The 25,058-nt window shown below is 36.0% G+C and overlaps 1 protein-coding gene across 7 annotated transcripts in view; it reads right to left on the bottom strand.

Annotated features, from left to right (window-relative positions):
- LOC121855308 (rho guanine nucleotide exchange factor 11-like) overlaps positions 1-25,058 on the bottom strand; it is a 73,243-nt gene that overhangs the window by 6,901 nt on the left and 41,284 nt on the right. For 6 of the 7 annotated variants that reach the window (XM_042350196.1, XM_042350197.1, XM_042350192.1 and 3 more), the window contains 8 exons: positions 21,977-22,070; positions 20,556-20,764; positions 17,052-17,219; positions 10,475-10,561; positions 9,769-9,876; positions 7,643-7,741; positions 4,967-5,059; positions 3,118-3,311 (listed from right to left, as the gene is read on the bottom strand). In XM_042350196.1, the coding sequence (XP_042206130.1) occupies positions 3,118-3,311; positions 4,967-5,059; positions 7,643-7,741; positions 9,769-9,876; positions 10,475-10,561; positions 17,052-17,219; positions 20,556-20,764; positions 21,977-22,070 (1,052 nt within the window). The remainder of the gene's footprint in view (positions 1-3,117; positions 3,312-4,966; positions 5,060-7,642; positions 7,742-9,768; positions 9,877-10,474; positions 10,562-17,051; positions 17,220-20,555; positions 20,765-21,976; positions 22,071-25,058) is intronic. The other variant, XM_042350195.1, reaches the window with a different exon arrangement.

Genomic DNA, 25,058 nt, shown 5'->3' with positions numbered 1-25,058 from the left:
ATAAAATAAGGTAAATACCATGTATAGACTACAGTATCTTCGGAAGTAGTACGTTAAGGTCGATGACCGTATTGTTTACATTCCTACATGTCGTGGTGACGCAATCAACCTTGACTCAGCTGTGTGATTTCGTGATCAAAGCTTGGGATAAAGTGAAAGTAGAGACTGTAATAAAATCATTTACAAAATGTAGTATCTCTAATGCAATGGATGGTACTGAGGATGATTTGTTGTGGGACACTGACGACAAGAACGTAAATAACAAGAATCGGGATGTTTATGACGAGTTCTTTGCTTCATATGATGAAGTTGGTGAATTTGATGGATTTTAAAGGTATGTGGTTTTTTTTGTTTTTGTTTTTTTACAATACTTTCATTGGTTTAACACCATATTAGTATATGGATTTTAGTGAGAAATAAAAATTTTAAACACTACAACAGCTGTTTTAAGATGGACGACATCAGCTACCTTCGCTGACCCACACCGTTAAGGTAATCTGTACGGAATTTTGAAATAACTTTTTGTATTTTCAATTTTATATTTGGCCTATAAGACGACCCCTGGTTTTGGGGTGGTTTTTTTATTATTCAAGAGTTGTCTTATCTACCGGAATATACGATATTTTATTTATTTCTAACCACATTGGGGTATTGTAATGATTTTCAACAACTTTTATAGTTTCATTACAATAAACACAGCAGACAGCAGCTGGGCTGGCGGGTCGGCAACACAGTTATAGCCCACCACCTCCACACATGTTCACTTCCCACACAGAATACACATCCATGCTCTTTATATTTCTTATTTTATAGTTTTATATAATTTCTTTATCTATAAGCCGCATCACATTTGCGAGGTCAGCCTGGAGCACCATGGATTATAGGATTTATTGGAGGATGCCAAGAGTGAGTTTCAACTAACCAGAAACTCTTTATCCGGCACCTCTCGATCCCAGGAGGTGCCGGATAACTGGGATTCCATAGTATCGTATTTTATGGCATATAAGAGGCACGGCCATGTAAGACGCACCCCCCATTTTAGCAGGGAGTATTTAGGAAAAACTTTGTGTGTATTTTCTTCCTGTATCCAAAGTTTTCTTAAAACAATATATGCAGTAACTGTGAGGAATAAATAAAAATAATACCAGTAAATAAGTTACAACAAAAAACTGTATTGCCAAACAAGTAAATAAAAGCCAAATGAAAGTTTAACACAGTCGCCATTTGCATATACAACTGTACTCCCTGCTTCACCATAGCAATGGAGACGCTACCTCCGCCAATTCCCTAGCAACGCTACCCACCCCCTACACTCTGCACCCTCCTCCCCTCCCCCACTGAGCCAGCTAACTCGTGTGCAAAGAAATTTACTGTACAGTATATTCCCTTTACATGTTTGCCCTTCAGACAATTATTTCTTTTACTTTTTCACAATATGTATACAGTATAGGATGGTGTGTGCATGTAACTGAGTAAAAATAAATGAAGAAAATTACATATATCTACCTGAAAATACGAGTTGAAAAACAATCATAACACCTCACAGCTTGGCCCAGTAGCCTAGTGGTTAAAGTGATGAGTCTAACCGTGTTACAATGCCGCTAGCAATGATAACAGATGCAAATGTAAAAAGAAAGTTATCTGTAAATATTCATTCATATCAGATATTTGTAGACTGAAAAATAAATGTTTCAGTACAGCATTAATAGATTGTAATGCTTGTAAGAGTTCAGAAATGGTTACTGCTTAGCTGTCTCTGAAGAGTTGGGTGTCTGCCGTACGGACGTTAATCATCACAGGTTATCATCATCAGTACAGTACAGAGAAGTTATAGATTGAACTTTTACATCTACAATATTTTTTAATTAATTAAAAATAATAATAATTAAGTTTAAGTAAGCAATAAAATATTTTTAATTCTGGAGTTGGGTTGGGTAGAATTTAGCCTACTGGAGACAGCAACTGGGGGATTCATTAGCTTGCGGGAGACCTTTAAATTCACATATAGGACGCAAGCTGGTTTTTTTTAGCCATTTTTCAGACAAAAAAGTGCGTCACATGTGGTAAAATACTCTCATCGGTGTTCTGAGTTTATTGCTCATATTTTATGTCTATCATTATTACTCTATTATTTTTTGTGGGGAGAGGGGAGGAGGGGATGTTCTGGTATTTATCTGAATTTATAACAAAGGTAGTTACTGATATTAATGTCCACTTATCATACATCCCATTAACCTGTGTGTGTACAGGAATGTGTTTGTGCAAACTTATATATTTCCAATATACTTTATAAACCTTTTACTGATACAGTGCAAGGTAAACCAGAAAGATGCTGATCTTCCAATTCTAAACATTCAGTAGCTAGTAGGTTACTCCATCCCCTTGCAAGACATTGTTCCACTGAAGGGTTGTTCCACCACCAAGTGTAACCACTAGTGTACTCATTTATTGTTGAATGTAAAAGGAAGGAAATGAATCCCCCCACCCCCCACTATTTTTTCCTATAATAATGCAAGGTGGCTGGAGTCAAGACCATAAATAAATACCTGTACACAATTTTTCTGTCACTCAGCATTATCAATAATGCTTATTGCTGTACATAAATTTTTTTTCTTTTGGTACACTACTTCCACAAGAAGGCCTCACATATATGCAGCTACTCCTCGACTTACGACATACGACCGCCTCAGTCGTACCAAAATTTTGTCAAATTACGTATTTTCGAGTCCCAACATTAGTGATTGCGCTGTGTAATGACAAAATTTTTGTTTGTAATTCACTTTAAAATGGCTGGCAAGCATAAAAGTGAGTTTTGTGGTGCTGAGAAGAAAAAGGGACACTCATTTTAGATTTTCTATGTAATATTTAAGCATTTTCGACTTACGACCTGGCTATGGGTCCCTAACCCCGTCGTAAGTCGAGGAGCAGCTGTACTTGATTTAACCCAGCCACTTCACACAACACAACCCAGCATCAACCCTCAGTAGCAAAACCCTCCTCCCAAAACCACTTGACACCACACTCTCCAGTTACAAGAGAAATCTTTTTTGACAGGTATACACTCAAGGTAAATCAAAGATTTTATGATAACAATGAAAAACTGCAATTTTTACTTACGACACACTCTCAAGACAAGGCACTAGGAGATGTTCCACAATATTTAGTTCTTTGGTTTTGTTGTGCATACTCTCCTCCAACACATGGTCTTTAGGCCCAAATATAGACCCAAGGCCAGCACTTCGTTTGCTGCGGAAGTCTGCTAATTGCTCATTTAAATCTTCCCGGCAGCGTTGACGTGCTTTCCAAAATACCTTTGAATATAAAAAAATGTACATTAGCTGAAAATACACATAGTATTTCTCGTAGTAAATAATACAATACAGTACTTAAAAATTACACTTCACACTCATACAGCAAAATCCTGATACAGTAGCTTGAAATTTACTACCTTGGAATCCTGGAAATCTTGGACCCCCTGTCAGATATGCTAAGATATTTTTGTATGGAATGGAAACCAGTTACTGGGTATGTGTCAAAAATGGCACACTAAAAGTACTCTTGAAATTCAGGCCAGCAGCATTAAATGGGTTAATACATACCAAATTTTCAGACATTATATTCTAAGTTAATGATCATCACAAGGCAACCAGGTGATCTACCTGGTTAAGCTTAAAGAAATTTGGGATTGCTTGGATAATTCCATGTGATCCAACAAAAATTTATGAGATTCTGGTCACCCAAAATGTACCCACATATTCCATTGCTGTGAGGAAAAGCAACAACATATTGTTTGCTCCTGCTCTGCACATTTTGCCAGCAATTTTTAGTGTTACACATATTATACTTCAACCTTAAACTACTTGTGTGTGGGATCTCCTCAGTGCTGAATAAAATCATCTGGCATTAGACAAATAAAATATTAAAAGTACCGTCCCCATAGTGAAGGGGTTAACTTTCTTCTTTAAAGCCGATATATCTAACTAAGATGGGATAAGCATCTTAGTTAGAGAATACATTTCATCTATACAGCACTAGGAAATTGCTCTTTCTTGGAAAATCACATTTTCTAGACTCCCCCCTTCCCCTAATTCATCATAACCTATCAAAGTTTTATTGTATTACTGCATACATACTTGGTAATAAACTGGGGTGTTTTAGCTTTTTTTTTTTATCGAGTCTTGGGAGCTATCCTGAAAAACATTGAACATCAAGTTTAACCCATATCATACTGTGTAAATCAGAGACAACTCCTAAAGATTTATAAGAACATGGAATTCCAAACACAAGAGTTTTTTCTCTGTAACAAGAATGCACATTGGGATTCTACAAAGTAGCAAAAAATAAATAAATAAATAAATAAATAAATAAATAAATAAATAAATACGTACATAAATAAATAAAATAAATAAATAAAAATACTTGCCATCCTATATTTTCCCGAGGCACAGGAAATATTTTCTAATTTGAGTAGACCTTGTATTTATGGAGTACTGCATGTGTTAGTGAAATATTTTGGATTATGGCCTTTCTTCATTGCAGATTGTACAATCTTTCCTATTAATTACTGTTGCCAGTCAAAGCATCTATCTGCATTTTAACTGACAATTTTAGAATTCAACCACAGCCTTTTTCAACTCTACATGTAGAGCAACTTTTAGCACTGCCTTAAGTTGCCAGCTTTAAATTTAAGCTTACTTAACCTTTTTTGGACATATCCTGTATCATATGTGGTCTGAATGACCAGAATTTTGTGGCCCCATTCACAAAGGGTAAAACTCTACAAATCAATATAATGAGGAAAAACCTGCCAATGCTAACAAGCAACATCCTAATAACCCTCACACACACACATACAGTATAATTCCTTATTCCACTTTTCCATCTTGCTTCAGATACATTTATTCCTACCTTTTTTAACTATTCATTAGATAGTCTTAAAAAATTGGAGTAAATGTAATATTCTTACCTTTCGAAGAATTTCTTCTTTGTCCAATTCATTTTGCAAGGTTTCGTCAATTTCATGCAGAACACACTCTTCAACATTACTGAGGCGAAGAGGCTGAAAAATAAACATTCAGTTAAAATATAAGGATTTCCCTACAATAAATAATATTTACAAATCATTCAACATAAACAGTATCTAAAAGGATCAATTTTGGTTCAGCTATAGGCTGAGATTTCTTTCACCAGCCTTTCAAAGATTATCTTAGCCTTTCAAATGATATTGGATTATGAATTGATTAAAATAAAATAAAATTGCTGGTTTGATTAAATATTTCATACTAATGGACCCCCTGAGAGGCTGGTACTCCTTACAGCTAGGTGTGCTTTTGTCCACACCCTAATCACCAAAAATGTAAAATGACTAAGTAAACGTACATTAAGCCCTCTGCATTTGCAAGGGTTACATGCCTGGAATACCCTGCACATGTAGATACCCTATTCAATAGAAATAAAGAGGGTTAGGCTCCTGGGTCAGACTGAACATAGAGGGAGGAATGCATAAAATCCCCATTTGTAGCCAAGGAGACAAGCAAATGATCTGCAAAAGAGAAGCCACAGCCAAGCACCCTTTGAGCAGAGCCTAACAGTGCCCAGATGACATGTGTATGTATATTATGTATGTTGTACGTATACTATGTAAGTACCCCATTTATATACATTACTTATCTAGTCAGTAGCGCGTGGCAATGCCCCTTTTTCATGTCACCACACGCTTAGATAATGTGCCTGGCGACATCTGGAAGCTGCTAATGTACCACTTGCCACATGTCGCCTGAGAGGTCAGAGAGAGGTCAGTTGACCCATAGAGAGTGTAGGGACTACCGGCGCTGGGATTGCGCACCTCTGTACTTCCGTCAAATAGAACCTACAATACTCTAAAGGTGTTTGTGTTCGCCCCTGTAGTTAGAACCGAGTACCCAGAACCCCTACAACATGTAATGCTTGACTTGGGGGATATAAACACTGTTTGGTCATAAGCATTGATGCAAAGCTGCTTTCTCACCTAGATAGTTCTATTTTCATGTCTGGATCAACTGGTTGTCTCAGAGACCTATGACACAATCAAAACCCACCTAACCAAGACAGGAATTATGCTCCAGCCTTCAATTCCTCGCCAATCTTTAAGGGACTACTTTAGAGAGGAGGGTCACTCTCTCATCTCAGTGGCCCATAAAACAGAGGACTAAACTGCCTTGGAGATTCCTTCTTATGGTCAAGAAAAAAGAAATACCCAAAATAAGTTGCCTATGTTCTGTGGTAGCAAACACTGTTCTACATAGATTAGTCATTTGCCAAGTGAATCAGCGATTAGTTGAAGTGATACTTTTGCCACGATCCAATTTTCCTTAAAAAGCATATGATGTATCAAGTAACTGCATTTTCTCCAAACTCAATTTATCATCAGATGAGTGTTACAAGAGAACCATGATTTGATATCCGCTTCAATTTTAATCTCGTCCAATTGGCACCGACGCCATTCTAACGTCACTCAAAAATATTCACCAGAAATCGAGTAATTATGAGTGATGAGTGAGATTTTGGCAAGTCACTCTTTGAATCATTCTCTCTCTCCAATGCTTATTATATATATGGCAACCCCTACTAGTGCAAGGGTGGTGAGGCCTGAGCACAACAGTAGTCTCCCGGCAGTCAAGCCGGAATGGGTTTTTTTTAACGGGAATTAGCCCACCCGGGCACAGGTCAAACAACCCACAACGGCACCTGTGGAGCGCACTTTCCTTTTAAATTTTACCCCTTATCCCTCTCCCATACTCCTCTCCTTCATTGTACAGTAATATCATCTGTAAAACTGTTTGTGAAGTATTTAATAGTTCTTACTTCTTTTTTTTAGTTCAGATTCAAAATTGAAGCCACTGTTTGTGAGTGAAGTGTGAACTGCTGGGGATGGATATTTTTTTATTCTAAAATTGTTACAGCCAAACAATACATTCTAAAAACCACCATAACACACCCAAACACTTATATGAAAGATGTCTGTGGCTATACAATAAGTATAAAATAAGAAAAAACTGAAGTGGAAAGAGAATTATGTTCATTTGGTGCCAGGTTAATGAACTATTATCATAAAAATAATAAATTTTCCTAATAAAACACAAAAAAACACTCAACCCCAGATGAGTTGTCTAGTTCGTTTTCATATACTGTACGTGCAAACAGCTGATCAGCCAACAAGCTCTGACATTTGCCTGTCTCTATGTAACTTATTTATGTATTTATTTATTATTTGGTATAATGGTGTCACTCACATGATGATTATGAGAAGGGAAAGAGCTCTTTATGTAATATAGAATTATTTTTTTATTATTATATTATTTTATTTTATATGAGGAAATGAACCACAAAGTCAAAACCTCAAATTGTAAAACAAATGCTTATGAAAAAAATAAACAAAAAATAAAGAGATCCATATGAGCTTTGCATGAGAATAAAGTTTAAAAACAAAATAAAAGGAAAATTTTTCTATGCAATAATGAATGAATAACAAATGGTGCGAGGCAGTTTTATATTGTTCCACACAGAGGGAGTCTATTGTCATAAAATAGGTGTGACACTGGTTGTTTTGTCTTTAATGAATATAGCTTCTAATACTAAATAATAAAACACACTAAATACTTACTGCTCCAGGTAATAAAAAACTAGAAGTAATTTCATATGCCCATCTCTTCATTTCCTTCCCAACTCCTTCCTTGTACAGGTGCGTTATTACGTAAAAGAACTGGAAAAAAAATAGTATGTACAGTATAAGAATAATTCTATGGGTGAAACACTACAGTAAGCAAAACATTATGTATAAATAAAGTAATTAAACACTACAACAGAGACAAAATAAGTGCATTTTACTCTCTTTTAAACCTTTTCCCAATATAATGCAGAATGAGTGGCATTAAGATTAAAAACTCCCGCTGTTCATAATTATTCACTCATTTCCACTGCTGTATTAAATGTGTTCTACTATGGTACTGTACCCTTGTTCTTCACAACACACAGAAACACCCACCATCATCATGTCATTCCTACTTTGACTCATTCATTAACAATGGTAACATCTCTTCCAAATCACCAGCTAGAGCAGTGTAATCAGTACACAGCAGATGAATGAACTCCAATTTGCATTCAGTATCATTATTCAATAAACATGCACCCCTTTCAATTACTCTTGCTTTCAACTCTCTCACTAACTCATCCTGACACACTCTTTCAACACATACTTAACTCTCCCTGTAAAACTCTGCACAAAAGTCAACACTTTCCCATTTACCCCATACATTTCTAATACATCCGACATCACATTTAAACTATTCTAATATTTTTTACTTGATCCATATATGCCATAAAGTCGTTATTTATAAACTTTTCACCGACACTCTTAAATTTAAACCTTTGACCCATGTAACCTTCTTTTATTGAACCAATATTCTCAATTTTTGCATTAATTTTGATCACCTTCCCTGTATACACAGGAACTATACAAGGTTGCTGTCATTCATTTCATGCAAATGGGAGGCAAGTCGGCTGACATTTATAGAATGCACTGTTTTGGTGGTGGAATAAAAAAAATGTAAATCTTATTGACTGAGATCAGTCAAGATTATAGTGAAAATGGCCATCACTACACTTGACTTACTTCATATTTCCAAATGTAAGGTTAGATATACAGTAGTTGTGGACAAATAGAATTTACCAGGCAATGAGGGAGGGAGGTGGTGTATGGGAGGGTAGAGGGAGGTGGAAACTTGGCAATCTCACAAAGAGGTGGCAATTGAAAGTCTGTGATTTTCTTTCCACGCCACAAATAGATTTATTTTAGTTTAATTATGAAACAGGGACAACCTACACAACTGTACAGTTAGGTGAAACAAAGTGTCCTGGGCTTGAACCAGATAGTTGGTGAGCACTAGATTCACTTGGTCAGGTAATGAAAAAAGTGGAGCTGGGAGAAAGGGTTAGCTTGGCTGGAGACACAATGGCAATCATTGTAAATGAAATAATAGGTGAAAAGAAATGAACAGAGGAAGAACTGTTAAATGAGAAAAACTGGGGAATATATAGCACTGAATGAGTCAACACTGCCTCTGAAGATGCTCCAGTGTTTCCATTTTCTGTGGTTTTATCAAGATTTATCTTGTGAATGTTTCCATTGTAGATCTACAGGAATTAATATTAAGTGTAAAGTATGGACTTTGATTGCAATAAAAAAGAAGAAACTTAGAATGAATAAAAACCTTGTGGGAGGACACATAATACATTGAAAAACAGAAATTTAGAGGGCAAATTAGTTAGTTAAGGTGGTACAGTATGGATATACTGTATTGAAAGAATGGGAAATAAAAGATTGGTAAAATGTGTTTAGGTGCATGGCAGGTAAACCAGATGATAACCTTAGGACTGTACTATGTTAGGTGAACAACATTAAAAAGGAGATCTATAACAGCAGTCAGAGTGAATAAATTGGAGGAAAGTCCAGTCACCTTACACCTCCTTATATACATTAACTATGAACCAAAAGTCCTTCAACCCTAAAAATCTAAAACCAATCTGTGGGTTAACTTTTGAGAAATTGCCTTCCCCTAATAACTCCCCCACAGGATAATTATTAACATCCTACAATACCATTCAAAATAGTACGAGTCACAAGACTCTTGAGATGATGCTCTTCCTAACAATTCTAAATTTAACATGTGAATGTTTTATCTACAGAAAAGTTTCAACAGCAACTCATAAATGGTGCACATCAATACATACCAAACTGGATGAGTCACAATTTGAGATGACATAATTCATAAAGACAGCAAGATAAGCGTTATGGTTCCATAGTTTACTCAAAGCCCGGAATGGGCCGTGGTCTTCAAGCTGCAATGAAAAAGAGTAAAAATACATGTGCATGTCACTTATGTTTGTTACTACTGTATAACAGAATAAATCGCATTTAACTGATCATGACAGATGTCAATTTATCTAATGGCAGCACAAAGTAGAATAAATAAACCAGTCCAGATATGACACTTTTATCAATTAATATAAGAAAACATAGTAACTTAACAAACCAAAATCTACCCCCAAAGAAACAGCAGAAACAATATCCAAATATCAACTTTCTTCTTTTGTTTGTGGCTCATCAGTTTAAATTTCTAATAAATCACTATTTTTTTTTTTTAATATTCCCGTAATCCTTGTGTGATATACTGTACTCTAAAGTATGTATGAACAAAATGGCTGGTGGCTGAGATTTCTAGTTATACTTCTATTATCAATTATCATTATACTTCTCTTTCACTTTTGTGTAAGAAGCATCAGGGGACACAGGAACCTCAAAAAGGGTTTTAACAGAGGAAAGTGATGCAAAACAAATATAAAATGAGAAAGAAAAGGGCACCACATCCACCTTCTCAAATAAACCTACAAACAAACCTTTCCCCCTGATATAAATTTTTTTACTATTTATACTTACAACTTCAGTGTCAGAAAACTCTTCATCTTCCATACTAAGAATGGGTTGTGTTGGGCAGAGTCCAATTGCATTTGTACTGGAAAGCATCTGGTATATGACAGAGCAAAAGAGAGTAGTATTTGTATTATAAACACACACTATATAAATTCATTAAATTATTTACAATATACTTAAAGAAATATCATCAGAAATACAACTACAGGTTAATAAACTTAATTACAATTGAACAGGGATAAGGCATTTAAAGCATAACTACATACTGTCCATTATTAAACCTATTTATAATTAAATAAAGGAAGTGATATTACAAAAACAAGTAAACCAATTCATTATTTTGGCTATACACTAACAAGAGGAGTAGGGGTTTAAAAACAACTACAAAGATTACTTACTTTATAATTTAACATAATAATTAATAATAAAATAAAAAAGTAAATAAACAACCAATTCATAAAGTACAGCATTCCTAATTACATAACTAAACAGACTTAAATTACAATAAATAAATTGGCAAAATATAACAAAAGAAACTGATACACTGGAAATATCAAGAAAATGCTGGGTTGTCTCTAGTGCCATGTGTAAGCCAGATACAGTACAGTACTTATTTAAACCTTTGATGTGGAATACTAGAGCAAAACAATATTATTACAGTACCTGTATACTGAACTAATTCACTACAGTACCAAACCCTCTACTAAATCCCTCCTAAACTATCTCAAATACTGCATTCAAATACAGAACTGTAATAATAATAATGAAATAAAAATAATAACACTAATATTAGTGACTTTACTTTACCTTCTTATGTAGGGGAAATCTTGGTTTTCATTTCCAGAGTTATGCCCTTTATACATGGAAAACCCTTTTTTTAAGCACTGGTATTTAGACCAAGGAATTGTTATTTTGGGATTAATTTGATACTTTTGGCTTCAGAATAGCTTGGGCTTTTATATAAGGTAAAAGAAAAATAAGAGAAAACTAACTATAAAACACTAATTTTTGGCTCCTAATGCAAAACAAAAATCCAAAAACATCTTTCCCACTTCCTAGCTCAAAAAATTCCCAGGTCAAACTATGCTCCTTATACCACTAGATGCAGAAAATTGTGAGGTTTCCAATGGTGCAATCGAATTTTGGCTATGGATTATACTTTTGTTGTTAATTAAGAAAATTTGAAAATCTCAGAGAAAGGCACTGAAAACAAATTCTCGTACACATGCTATAATCATTATCAAATTGCATTGTAATATGTAATAAACATTTATTTTTTAAAGAGATAGATAGATTTTTTGGGTTTTCTTATAACATGTATGATTAGGTGGTAATTAAATTAACACACAAAAATTATGGGAGTAAATTTCCCCCTTTCTCCTTACCGCATAGGAAATAAAAAAAAATATGATTATTATATAAGCTTCAATGACTGTGTGAGTGTGTAGTGGATAAGATGTTGGTGTTCAGTGATGATCAGGGAGGATCCAGGTGGGGTCCTGGGATTCATCAGAAAATTCCAATACTTTTTCTTTAATGCAGTATTGTACTCAGGCATTTTTGTATAATAAAAAGTAATTACTAATGACTTCGAATATCATCTAATATCATCAAGTGCACCTGGCTACTAAATGGCCCCAAAATGACCCATATTATTGGTCAGATTTCACAAAATTTTCTAGGGGGCTTGCTGTGCTTGCCATGTCTCCCCCGTTGATATTCACGGATCTGCCCCTGATGATGTGGATGTTTAGTGGATAAGATGTGGATCTGTTGGATATGTAATCAAGTTCAAGTACCTGTAAGTTGCATCCATCATCGGTCTCATTACAGTATAATTGCGCATCTTCTTAACTTTAAGTTCAGTTTTATTTATTGATTACCTTACACTTTTTAGTTTTACATAAACAATTCATTAATTCTACATGCTTAACTACCCTATTTCTTATTTAGATAATACTGCAATTCAAAATTTATACATTACAGCAAAATCCCATAATTCATACCCCTCAAATTCGAAGTCACTCATAATTCGTAAGGTTTTGCTGTTGTGAAATATATATTACCCTAAACACAGTGGTAGACCGTGCTTTAATCAGGGTAATCATATATGGATACCCTGTATTTCATAATACTGTATACCAGTAAGAATGAAATTTATGATAGTGAATGAAAGGATAGACTGCAGATGTGTTTTATCTTTCCTCTGACCATTCTGTAATATTGTTTCATTGGGTTGAAACTGTTTTTAAAGAAATCTACATTATGCCTAATATAATTGTGTAAAATGTTGAAGAATAGCAGATTATCATTTTCATATTTTCTTGATACTCCCTAATATATTAATTTCAATTGTTATATTATGTACAGCTCACCATTATATTTTAAATCGGTTACAGTACTTGTTAAAGTACAGTACAGTAATTATTAAATGGACACTTCCACAGGGAAGAATGCTTCTGGAACAGCATTACTATATACAAATACACATTCTTGTTGCAATACAATTGGGTCAGCATTGACAGATCAATACATTCCAAGGAGGATATAATTACAGCCTTTAGATGTAAAGAACATTCCATATACACAGAAAATAAGGAAAGGATATAGTCATTATAAGTGGTGTTAGAAGCAAAGAAATATAAAAATGTATTTACAGTCATGATTCACCTTAATGTTGAAAGGTTTATTCATGTTACAGTAAAATCCCCACTAAGTATGCCTTCAAAAGAAGTGATTTCTCCAAGAAGCAGTACAGTGAACCCTCAAAGATTCGGACCTGGTAAATCTGAATTTCGGAAGATTCAGACAAAATTTGGTGGTTCTGGGGGCTAAGAAGCCTCCCTAAGAAGCATTCCCAAAACAGAGTAATGATCATCTTAGGCCCGTGTAACTAAGATGTCAGCGCATGGGACACAGGTGCCCAAGGTGGTAAACATAAAAGGAGTTGTCAGTTGTTGTTTGAGGGAATATTATTTCATTCACTCCAGTAATGATACAATGTTTCTTATTATGTTATTGTAGGTATATGCAGGGTTTATATAATTTGTTTATCACTGTGCCTGGGCTGTCAACATCTTCAAAGACTACAAGATATGTATTTCTCCCATATGTATTCCGTTTGTACACCTGGCAATGGGTACGAGTAAGGAGAGTGAGTGAGTCGAGTGACCGCTAGTTGAGCGTCGTCTGCTCTTATAACTCTCCTCCTTCCCTGCCATATTTCACTGGATTTACCGTTATTATTAGTGTTTACTGATATAATAGTGATTAATCATGGCATTGTAGCCAGGACAGACTCGTCACTGTAACCATCAGACTACTGGGCCAAGCTGTAAGGTGTTATGGGTGTTTTTCAACTCATATTTTGGGGTAGATGGGTGTTAAAAATGCCATAACTTTCACAATGTGAAATTAGTGAGGGAATTTAATGCTGCTCATTATCAGATAAATGAAAAATACCCAATATAATTTTCAAGAATAAGTGAGGAGAAAATTAACTGCCCATCACCTAATGATTGAATGCTTCAAATGATTTGATTTCATTACATATGACATTCTCCAAGAATGCAACTACAGGTACTCCTCGACTTACGACCTACTCGACTTACGACCACCCGGACATACGACCGCCGAAGTAGTAAATTTTTTTTTTTCAAAATGCTTATTTTTGAGTCCCGACGCTGTGTACTGACAAAATTTTTGTTTAAAATGGCTGGCAAGAGAAAAGGGAGAGTTCTCGAGTCCCAACATTAGTGATTGCGCTGTGTACTGACAAAATTTTTGTTTGTAATTCACTTTAAAATGGCTGGCAAGCTTAAAAGTGAGAGTTTTGTGGTGCTGAGAAGAAAAAGAGACACCCATTTTAGATTTTCTAAGTATTATTTTTGCATTTTCGACTTACAACCAATTCAACTTATGACCTGGTCGTCAGTCCCTAGCCCCGTTGTGAGTCGAGGACTGACTGTACTTTATTGCATTATGTGGGGTTTTACTGTATGTGCATTCCTAACCAAGAACCTTTCAATGCTTTCATTTACGAAAGCAACAAAAATGCAATAGATGAAGGATGCATCACAATAGGAAACACAAAGCATAGAACCTGGAGAGTTTAAGCATACAGTATGGTACTTAAAATCATAGCTAAAGTATTAACCATGGAGAAAACAGGCACAATTTTACCATTTGATATACTACATACAAACAATGCTTTACACTAACAGTGCTTCACATTAACAAGAAAAAACAGTGAAAAAGAAAATTTGGAGCAGCCCGAATCTAATCCAATTGAACAAGAATCTGGCTGTCTTCTTCATTTTGGGGCCGAAAATAGCGTTCAAAAAGACCTAAGAAATTCAAGGTGAAAAAATTTTCCATAAGAAAAAAATAATTACTTTGTTTTACAGAAAAATTTAATAGCTTGGAAAGACTGCACTAGGACATTCTAACAGGCTTATTACGAGCAAAGTTGGCTGGTGACACTTACTATGGAAATCAAAACATTGTTCTGGTGTACAGGGTATTCCATTTAAATGGAACTATTGAGAGTAATAAGAACTGAAAAGGTTATTGGTGCTGTTATTCATAGTACAGGTTGCACTTAAAAACCCTAACATCAGTGATCCAAAAACTAAAAAAAATCTGAACAAATCCGAGTGGTGGCATTTTTTACTAATTTAATTTTACCAAACTCATCCTCGTTCACTGAGCTGCCGAGTGATAGCATTGTAGCACACTCAACTGACTAGAGATGTAAATAAATAAATATATTAATACAGGTTGACAACCCTTTATCCGAAATTCCGAAAACCGAAAAGCTCTGAAAACCGAAAGTTTTTTTTTGTGGAACAAAACTTTTTTTTTTTTTTTTTAAACAGGGATTAGCCCACCCAGGCCCCGATGTGGGTCTGGGGGAGCGAAGATGTGATTGTAATACTAATTATAATAATAATAATTATTCATAGTAAATAAAATTTATAATAAAAATACACTAAAATAAAATGATAATACTTATAATACTAATAATAAAATTAATAATAATAATAATAATAATAATAATAATAATAATAACAATAATACTGTATAATAAAATAATAATAATAGAGAAATACAAGAATGAAAAAAAGATAAAAAGTGAGAAACACGACCTAGACCTATGAATTATTATTATTATTATTATTATATCCCCCCCCCCCAGGCCCCAATGTGGGTCAGTGACTTGTGCCCGGTTGGGCTAAAGAAAAAAAAAAAAAAAAATTCTGAAAACCGAAAAATTCCGAAATCCGAAATGCCTCTGGTCCCCAAGGATTTCGGATAAGGGATTGTCAACCTGTAATGCTATCTTCTCTGAGAGTGTATTTATGGTATTCTATTGCCCTCACTAAAGCCCAATTATGTCTTCAAATACTGGAGCACTTTATTCATAGAGTACCCGTACATCACTCTGAAGTTAGCAGCCAACACTTCCAAATCTTAAACCCCTAACATGTGGCCAACGTACATATACACTGGACCCTCGCTTTATGAGCACTCACTATATGCGAATTTGCATTTATGTGGCGACCCTATTTCTACCCAAAATCCATTTCATGTGGCAAAGATTCCCTTTATGTATTCTGTAGAAGATATGGTGCACTACAGTAGACTATTTTAATGATTTTTCTACAACTTTTATCGCATTAATGCTCCAGAAATAGTTGTGAAATGTGGCACTGTGTGCGTGTGTGTGTGTGTGACAACACTCCACACACTTTCACTTTCCACACAAACACCCATGCCCTTCATGTCTTAGTTTATAGTTTTATAGATAGTAATATTATCTTTATTGCTAACCCATCTTAGAGTATTGTAATGATTTTTCCACAACTTTTATAGCATTACTGTTGACTTTTAGAGTTGTGGAACATATCTAATTTTCCCCCATAAGATTAAGTATTCACTATATCGTATTTCCATTGTGTTGTCGCAGAACTCAACCACGGCATAAAGAGGGGGTCTGGCGTGCACGGACGTAGAGCATTGCAGCTAACGTATATGTATGCCATCCTTTCCCGCCATGACTTGGAAAGGCCTATTGACTTCAATGATTACATCTCAAGTTGTGGCAAGCACAGGCAACATTTGGCTGGGCACAAAGACCCCCAGTGTGTCAGAAAGCCTTGGGTCATCATAAAAGTACAGTACCAATAACCTTTTCAGTAATTATTACTCCCTACAATTCTATTTAAATGGAACATCCTATAAATGCCATAGATTATTCTGTACTTATATTGTACCCTAAAATGGAAGGTGCCAACTTGATGATTTTGATTATTTTTTTTTCCTTTCTTTTCAAATTCAATCACAGTAGAGCATTTAAAATTTACTTATTTATAAACTATTATCATGCATATGTTTGTGTTTCAGTAATGGAAGGGGAATATGTTTTAAGGGCCTACAAGGAAAAAACTACACATTTGAGCATGGCAACAGCACTGACCTCTAAACAGAATTCAGTTTACCAAATAATAAAGTAACTTATTCTGCCAGTTGCATTCCTTGACCTTAAAAAGGGTAAATGGAAAAACCAGGACTGTCATGTTACCTGTCCATTTGGGCTGGTAGGGCTTGTAACTTGTGAAGAGAAAGGGCTGACATGATGTGAGCCTGGTTTGGGTGGCAGGCCTGGTAAGGTTGGTCGGCTCGGTAAAGAGGTGCCATGAGGGGAAGGGAGAAGGGGAGCTGAAGGTGGAAATTCTCCCCCACCATCACACTACCCAACAGATACCAATGGAAAGGCAGTTAGTTAAGCACAGCAGGACATAACTAGGTTTACCAGGGAACATATGACTGCTAGCTGAGACAGAAAATCTTTAATTAGTAATAATTTTAAAGTTGTTCACTACAGCATACAATTTCCATTCAAGAACCAATTTCAATGTACAATACAAATATTATTTTGACCAATGACATACCTTACCAAAAGCACAACAACTTCTCTTTGGCACACACAAAATGATTATGCCAATTTGTAACTAACTAAAAAAATCTAAAATAAATGAAGGAAACTTTTTTTATAATGCCCTGCAAAATGGTTGAGAATTAATCATGGAAAATGTACCTAATTTTTGTGGGAACAGTTGAGCTCACAATTAAAGATTTGGGTCTTTCATTAAAAACACCTCAAACATATAACTGGCAGAGAGGTGTGTGTGTGTGTGTGTGTGTGTGTGTGTGTGTGTGTGTGTGTGAGAGAGAGAGAGAGCATGGGTTTATAGTGGTCAGAGAAACATCATGGTGTTTGTGTGAGTGCTTTATGTCCTCTGTGTGATACACAGCTAATGACCAATCTCTTTGCCTTTCACACCTGTCGTTCTGTTTCATATTGAACTTTTCCTTCATATCCTTTATGGTAAAGATTTTTTTAATTAGATTACCTGTACATAATGCATTATGTTTTATACCCACAACTGGCATTATCTATAGTCTAAGGAGTGGCAGCATTGAACTGGAAACTATGGAATAATTGGTTTCTTGGAGTACTGTAAATTGAAACTGCAAACTTGGATACTGTAGAAACAGATGATTTACAGTAAATGTTTAATTTGAGTATAATACGACATCAGGATGTTTGGGGTTAGTTTTACAGTACAGTATATGGCACAAACATCTTTGATAGAGAGGACAATGCAGTAAACTAATCTTCTGTCTCAGTTACCTCATGTGTGAGTAAAGCAGTTATGCAGATGGTAAGTGTTAAACACAATGTACATTAGCATGTGCAAGTCATAATGCACATTTCACTTTTTTAATTATAATTATAATAACAGGCATTTAAGGAAACCTTAAGAGGAATATTAGGCTTATGTTTTATGATATATTAATTCTAAGTTTTCAAAAAAAGACAGAGGTGTTAGTTTAAACTGTCTCGGTAATTTTTTTATTAACATAGAGTAACAGGAAACTTTAATGTTTATTTCCTACAACCTGCTCAAATAAATGATATCTGTGTCATCTACTAAAATTTAAAATTTCTTCTACATGGAAGGAACAGTCTGTCTCTTAATGCACCTTTAATAACTCACAAAATACCATTGAAGAATAAAGTCTCATTTCATGGCCAAGAGGAAGAGTAAAGTAAACTATGATATCAACCATCCAAACACCCCCTGGTAGAGCCTGGTTTGTTCTGAGCACCAAATATTTTTTAATTGATATACTGCTCATTCTGGTTCACTATACTAGCTGTAAACAACCACTCACTCTCCCATTCAAATCAGTTATAATGGAAGTTCTAAACCTGATCTAGTGATTGCTTTGAGCCAGAGAATCTAGATTCATTGGGACTTAACCCTAAACTAATTAGTTTGCCTCCTAAACTCTCACCAAATTAAGTATGGGATCCATAAAAGAACCTCACACTTTCCTATTGATAAAGAAACACAAAAAGAGATGGTTGAGAATGTTCCCCACAGCCACAAAAATGGTATTTCATACTCCATTATGGTTTATCAGTCAATTGTCAAATAACCTGCAACACTTCAAACTAGCTGGGAAGAGGATTAAGGAGGGCCTGTATTAAGGAGCTAATCATAAGTACCTTATTCACCTCAAATCTATGAAAAATATTAATAGTTACAGTCTAGCACCACAATCTGCAGTAAAAATCATCTTTTATGGGGTTATGAGCTTCTTCAATAGGATGTGACAAGATCCTTCTTAAAATTCTCCAAAATTTGTTTCCTAAAGAAACAATAGCACAAAAATATCAACATATATGTGAGTAGGAGTTTGAAACCTTATCAATTAATTGTACACATAACCAAATCAATTGGTAGGACTGCAATCCACTTTCTGGTTCACTTACTGCATGGACAGTGAAGTCAATCACAATTTACTTTTAATAAAAAATATAATACTGAATATAGCTAGGGCTCAAGAAAACTGGTTGAGACAAGTCACCCCAGCATCCTTCTCTAAAATAAATACACTTGTATGGTGAATAAAAATGGCTAAATCACCATCAAACAAAGTAATTCTGACCAAGGATTACAGAGCAAATGTAAAGACTGTCCATATAACAAAGACTAAGTTAGTTTAACCCCAAGCTCCATGAGGAGTGCTGAAAGTGCTGGCAACACACATAAACAATGATGTCAACAAGCAGGTATATGGAAGATGTGTTGTATAATGCAGGATGTATTAGAATTGTATGGGGTAAATGGGAAACTGTTGACTGTTGTGCAGAGTTTTACAGGCTGAGTTTAGAGATTCTGATCAGGTTCTGGTATATCTGATGGCTCACTGGCTTTTGAAGCAACCACTAGATTCCCGTTAAAACCTTGCTACAAATACAAAAGCATGGTATGTATGGGAAGTAGTTATTTACAACATTGCAATGATTTTAAATGCAGTGCTCCTATTTCAAATTACATATAGGCCCCCAAGACTAGGTAGGATAAACTAGGTGATCTCACATGTCACTTAACCAATGATTAATAGGCCACAGGAAGGAGTAATCAATTCTGATATCCCATTTCATGATTGAGCCTGGAAAAAGTAGCTCATGTCTATGCCTGAGGCTAGTCTGAAGATCAATCAGCCCACCTAGAGCAAATCAAGCCCTAAAAATGGGTTCTGAGAAATTATGATTACCATTGAATGTTGTGGGGTCACAGCATCACATTCCTGCTCTGTGACCAGATATTTTAAGTGAAGAGTAGGCTCAGCATTACTGTGCAGCTTCAGAAATTATCATTCCCAGCCATCAATAGTAAATGTGGTTTCTGTTTTCAAGGGGGCTTGAGTGGGTTGGCTGATCTTCAGATTAACCCTACCTACCGTGGTTTAGGTTAAGTATACAGGTATACATGAGTTCCTCATATGCATTATTATATTTAAAAGTTAATCCTCTATTTTATTTTTACATAGAGCAATATCTGTAATATGAAACAAAACTGTTGCTTTATTTTTTTTCATATTACAGTTATATAAAAATATATCTACACTATATCCTGTTAAATTCACTTAGTATATATATACACATATTAGTAAAAACCATAATAACACATACTAACATCAAGAGTTACTGTACAATTTTAGAACTCACATCATCCAGTATGGTTGAATAGTTCTCCTCCATCTCATCCGAGGGGTAAAGATGGATTGTTGAACTAGAAGCATAAGGTGGAGGTGGAGTTCCTGGAGGTTCCTGTGCAAATATATCTTCACTACATACAGAGGAAACCTTGCCACGACTTCCAGTTGGCGCTGATATAGTACTTACATCAATGACAGAGTCACTCGCACTCATGAAACCTAAAAAAGAAATATAAATTTTTTGTAACTAAATAATTGGCTTTGGTGAGACTTAAAGCATTACATACTGTAAAGAAACTGGCTCTCTCAAGGACTGGGATAGGCAAAAGGCAGCCCATGGGTTGGATCTGACCCTTCACAAGATGTAATCCAGTCCACAGGGTCACTAAAAAACTATGAATAAAAAAAATCAGCTTGTACCAGATTTCTAATGTGACACCAGCTTGTGTTAGCAGGTTTTTCAGTCCTAATTCATATATGAACTGGATATTTATACAGTTTCCTCACTGTTGTGCTCATATGAGGTCACTGTTCACATTCATGCCCTTTCTACAGTATACTTGACTGGAGTGTCAACTTATTTTAAATTTAAAATATCAGCTATTCTAAGCTGATACTGTACTAAGAAAGTTAGTTAGTATTTAGAAAAAGAAAACTGGATACAGAAAATCACATTCTTAATGAATATTGGACAACAAAGTTATTCTCTCAATAAAAACTAAAGTGTCCTTAATTTTTCATGAAAATATTGCAGTGTTTACAGAATATAATTTGAATTACAATTTTACAATTGGTCCCCATTATCTGTCAGGGTTTCATCCTAAAAAACTGGTATAAATACTGAAACAAAAAACAGTAGGAAATTATTCCAATAAGAATAAGAAGTAATGACATAAAGGGAAATTCCATTCCTATTCATCACTACCAATATTTTACAGCTTACTTGGTTTAACGCTTAAAGGTAATTCTAAATGTAAATATTTAAGCATATACCAAATATGTTGATTTATTGAGGCAACACCTGAAAAATTCATTCAACAATAATTTTTTTTGCTACAACATCTCTCTCTCCATTCCCTCCCCTATATTTTACTTATCTAATGAATTTCCTTTCCCTCCCATTCTCCATCTCTTGCATGTATATCACTATAGCCTATTCTTCCCCATCACCTAACCACTGACCAATGCATGACTTGATGAACCATGAATACTTCTCTACATTGCAATCTTTATACTGCTTAACCATCATATACCCAATATATTCCTTAACTATGCTTCAAACCTCATCTTTTGGTCTACAAAATCTACAACCCATTTATATCCCTTAAGGCTCATTTACCTAATAATAAAAGTGTGATGAAATTAAAACCAAATTTTCACTGTCAAATTATCATATTAAATACTATACAGTAATTCTAAGAACTGACTTACCAGTACCACTCTGAAGGCCCATGGGATCAGGACTTGACTTAGCGCGATGGTGAGATGGCGGCCGACTGCCAGGTTCAGAAACAGAACTTGTCGACTGTAATAAAATCAGGTTGACAAAATTAAGTATTCCTACTTTTTAGGGTCAAATGTTAGTTTTCTTGCAATTAGAAAATAAATGAATCATAGAGTAGCAGCCTGATATTCAACTGTTTTCTGTTTTGTTTTGTTCAAATACTGCCACAATAATCTCTCCCGAATTCCTCCCAACTTTACACTTTCCTCTCAATCTTCATTCATTTTCCTTAATATATTAATGCATGCGCGCGCGCACACACACACACACACACACACACTACATCCTTGACCACCGGAGGGTCAAGACCTATCAGGCACTGCTGCGCAGCTGCTTCCCTTGGCCATGTTCGGCCCCAAGTCCCTCTCCCCGACCCATCCTCACCACCAGGATATCTACATAATCAAAAGTGACAATTTCGTTTCAGAAAGAAGTGGTGAACGGTGAATTCAGCACTAGACAGTACCAGTGAGAGCCGTGACCCACCAGTGAGATAAGCACCCCTGGGAACTGACCACCATCTTCTGACTAGGAGGTACTAATCCGTCCACCCTGAGAACAACAGAGGGCCAGCTATGCACCTGATTACGAGATAACACAACATCACCAAGGAGAGTGAGGTACTGTGACACGACACGACACCACACCACACCACAAGGTGTCTCCAGGACCACGTGAGGTCCTTCATCTCAACACCTACGGACGAGTTACTACACCACGTGAACACCACACCACCCGGTGCCTCCATGACCCTATGAGGTCCTTCACATCAACACCTACAGATGAGTTACTGCACCACGAGGTCTATGTGACCTCACACAGTATGGCAAGAGACCAGCCCGGACCATCAGCTGTAAACTATAATAATTTGTTTGTTCAATTCATGTTCCTTCTCCTTTCAGTTATGAAAGCTTTTGTTAAACGACCCACCCACCCCATGTCTTTGTATGTAATAAGTCATTTTTGTCTAATGTATATTTTCAGCCTTCGGGCTGCAGAACTTTTTCAATAAACCGTTAATTATTATTAACCATTACTCCTTACTCAATTGCTCATTAACTCCTTCATTACAGGATGCCACTTTTAATATTTTATCTGGCATATGCTAGATGATTTTATTCAGCAGAAAGGGACCCTCGAACCCAAGAGGTTAAATTCCCAACTCATACAAACACACATGCCTATTGGGACACTCCAGTGAGTGAGCTCCAAATGGTTAAATGTAGACCCTCTTCCACCTCCCTCCCTCCAACTCCTCTCCCTCAGGATATGCCATCAAACTCCCACCACAAAAATAGTACAAGAACCGAGGACCACTTCAACTTGAAAAGGAATGAATATAGTGATGAAACAGTGAAATGGTCAGTGGAAACAGTCCGCTATTATCACAGTCAGCAGTGTGTTTACAATGTTTACCTTACGCACAACACCATCAGAGGAGGAGGTACTATGATAACCACGTTATACTCCACAACACCACCAGGGAGGGAAGTACTACAACCATGTGTTATACTCCACAACACCACCAGGGAGGGAAGTACTACAACCATGTGTTATACTCCACAACACCACCAGGGAGGGAAGTACTACAACCATGTGTTATACTCCACAACACCACCAGGGTACTACAACCATGTGTTATACTCCACAACACCACCAGGGAGGGAAGTACTACAACCATGTGTTATACTCCACAACACCACCAGGGAGGGAAGTACTACAACCATGTGTTATACTCCACAACACCACCAGGGAGGGAAGTACTACAACCATGTGTTATACTCCACAACACCACCAGGGAGGGAAGTACTACAACCATGTGTTATACTCCACAACACCACCAGGGAGGGAAGTACTACAACCATGTGTTATACTCCACAACACCACCAGGGAGGGAAGTACTACAACCATGTGTTATACTCCACAACACCACCAGGGAGGGAAGTACTACAACCATGTGTTATACTCCACAACACCAAATTAACAGTGATTCATACATAAACTGAATGTTCACTCCATGACTCATTTTTGTACAGAAAGGTTTTGTTAAATAACCCTCTCCCCAATGTCATTATATTTTAGAAGTAATTTTTGTCAAATGCATATTTTCAGCCTTTGGCTGCTGTACTTTTCAATATACCATTAATTATTATTATTATTAAAAAAAAATATGAATTCCCATTTTATAACCAAGCATGGATCTGATGACTTGTCTAGTAAACATGTCCATAGTTTAACAACCCAGGATTCCCAGAACCACTGACATGAATGATTGGGACTAAATTCCAAAAATCTAGAAAAAAGTACCTTACTTGGCAGAACTTTCCTGTAGACACATTTATCCTAAGTTCTTGTGTTCTTGGTAAAACAAGGTAAACCACAGTAGGTATATTATAATTTTACCAGTTAAAGGTGTGACACTACTATTCATTAACCCACCATTAATCCTTAAAGGTCTGACGTCGTCCCAGAGTGCCCAACATAGTAGGGGTCTGATGTCATCAATCTAGCGCTTCATTTTTTTTTTTTCCCCGCGTGAGTAGAGTAACTATTTTTGTGGCAATAGCTCATCCCCGCTCACCCACACTTCTCCTTGACCACATCTTATGCAAATAATCAGTATAACAGTTGCCACCATGGAAGAAGGTCGTGCATCTACCTCTCAGGATTACCCACTTAGAACTCCAGCTCCCAAGCCGTGCCACTCCAAGCCACAGTGTGGTGAATGTATTGTATATAGTGTAAAAATAAGGAACCATGTGAAGGTGTTGTTAAGTTGTAAGAACATGGAGTGAGTTGGTAGTGCACCACTGTTCACTCCCAGATGTGAGACAACTGCTAGAGGGGCGGTGAGGTACGATGTCTCGCCGACTTCTCCGACTCGCCAATAACCATAGGTGGTGAGTACAGTAATAATTGTGTTATTTCCTATTGACTAACATTTTGTTAGTCAATAGGAATAGGAAATAGAAATAGAAATAGAAAATTAATTTTATGATTTTCATATTT

Source organism: Homarus americanus, unplaced genomic scaffold (assembly GCF_018991925.1).
Source record: "Homarus americanus isolate GMGI-L3 unplaced genomic scaffold, GMGI_Hamer_2.0 scaffold32063, whole genome shotgun sequence".
Lineage (NCBI taxonomy): Eukaryota > Metazoa > Arthropoda > Malacostraca > Decapoda > Nephropidae > Homarus > Homarus americanus.
This window is presented reverse-complemented; position numbering and strand designations above follow the sequence as displayed.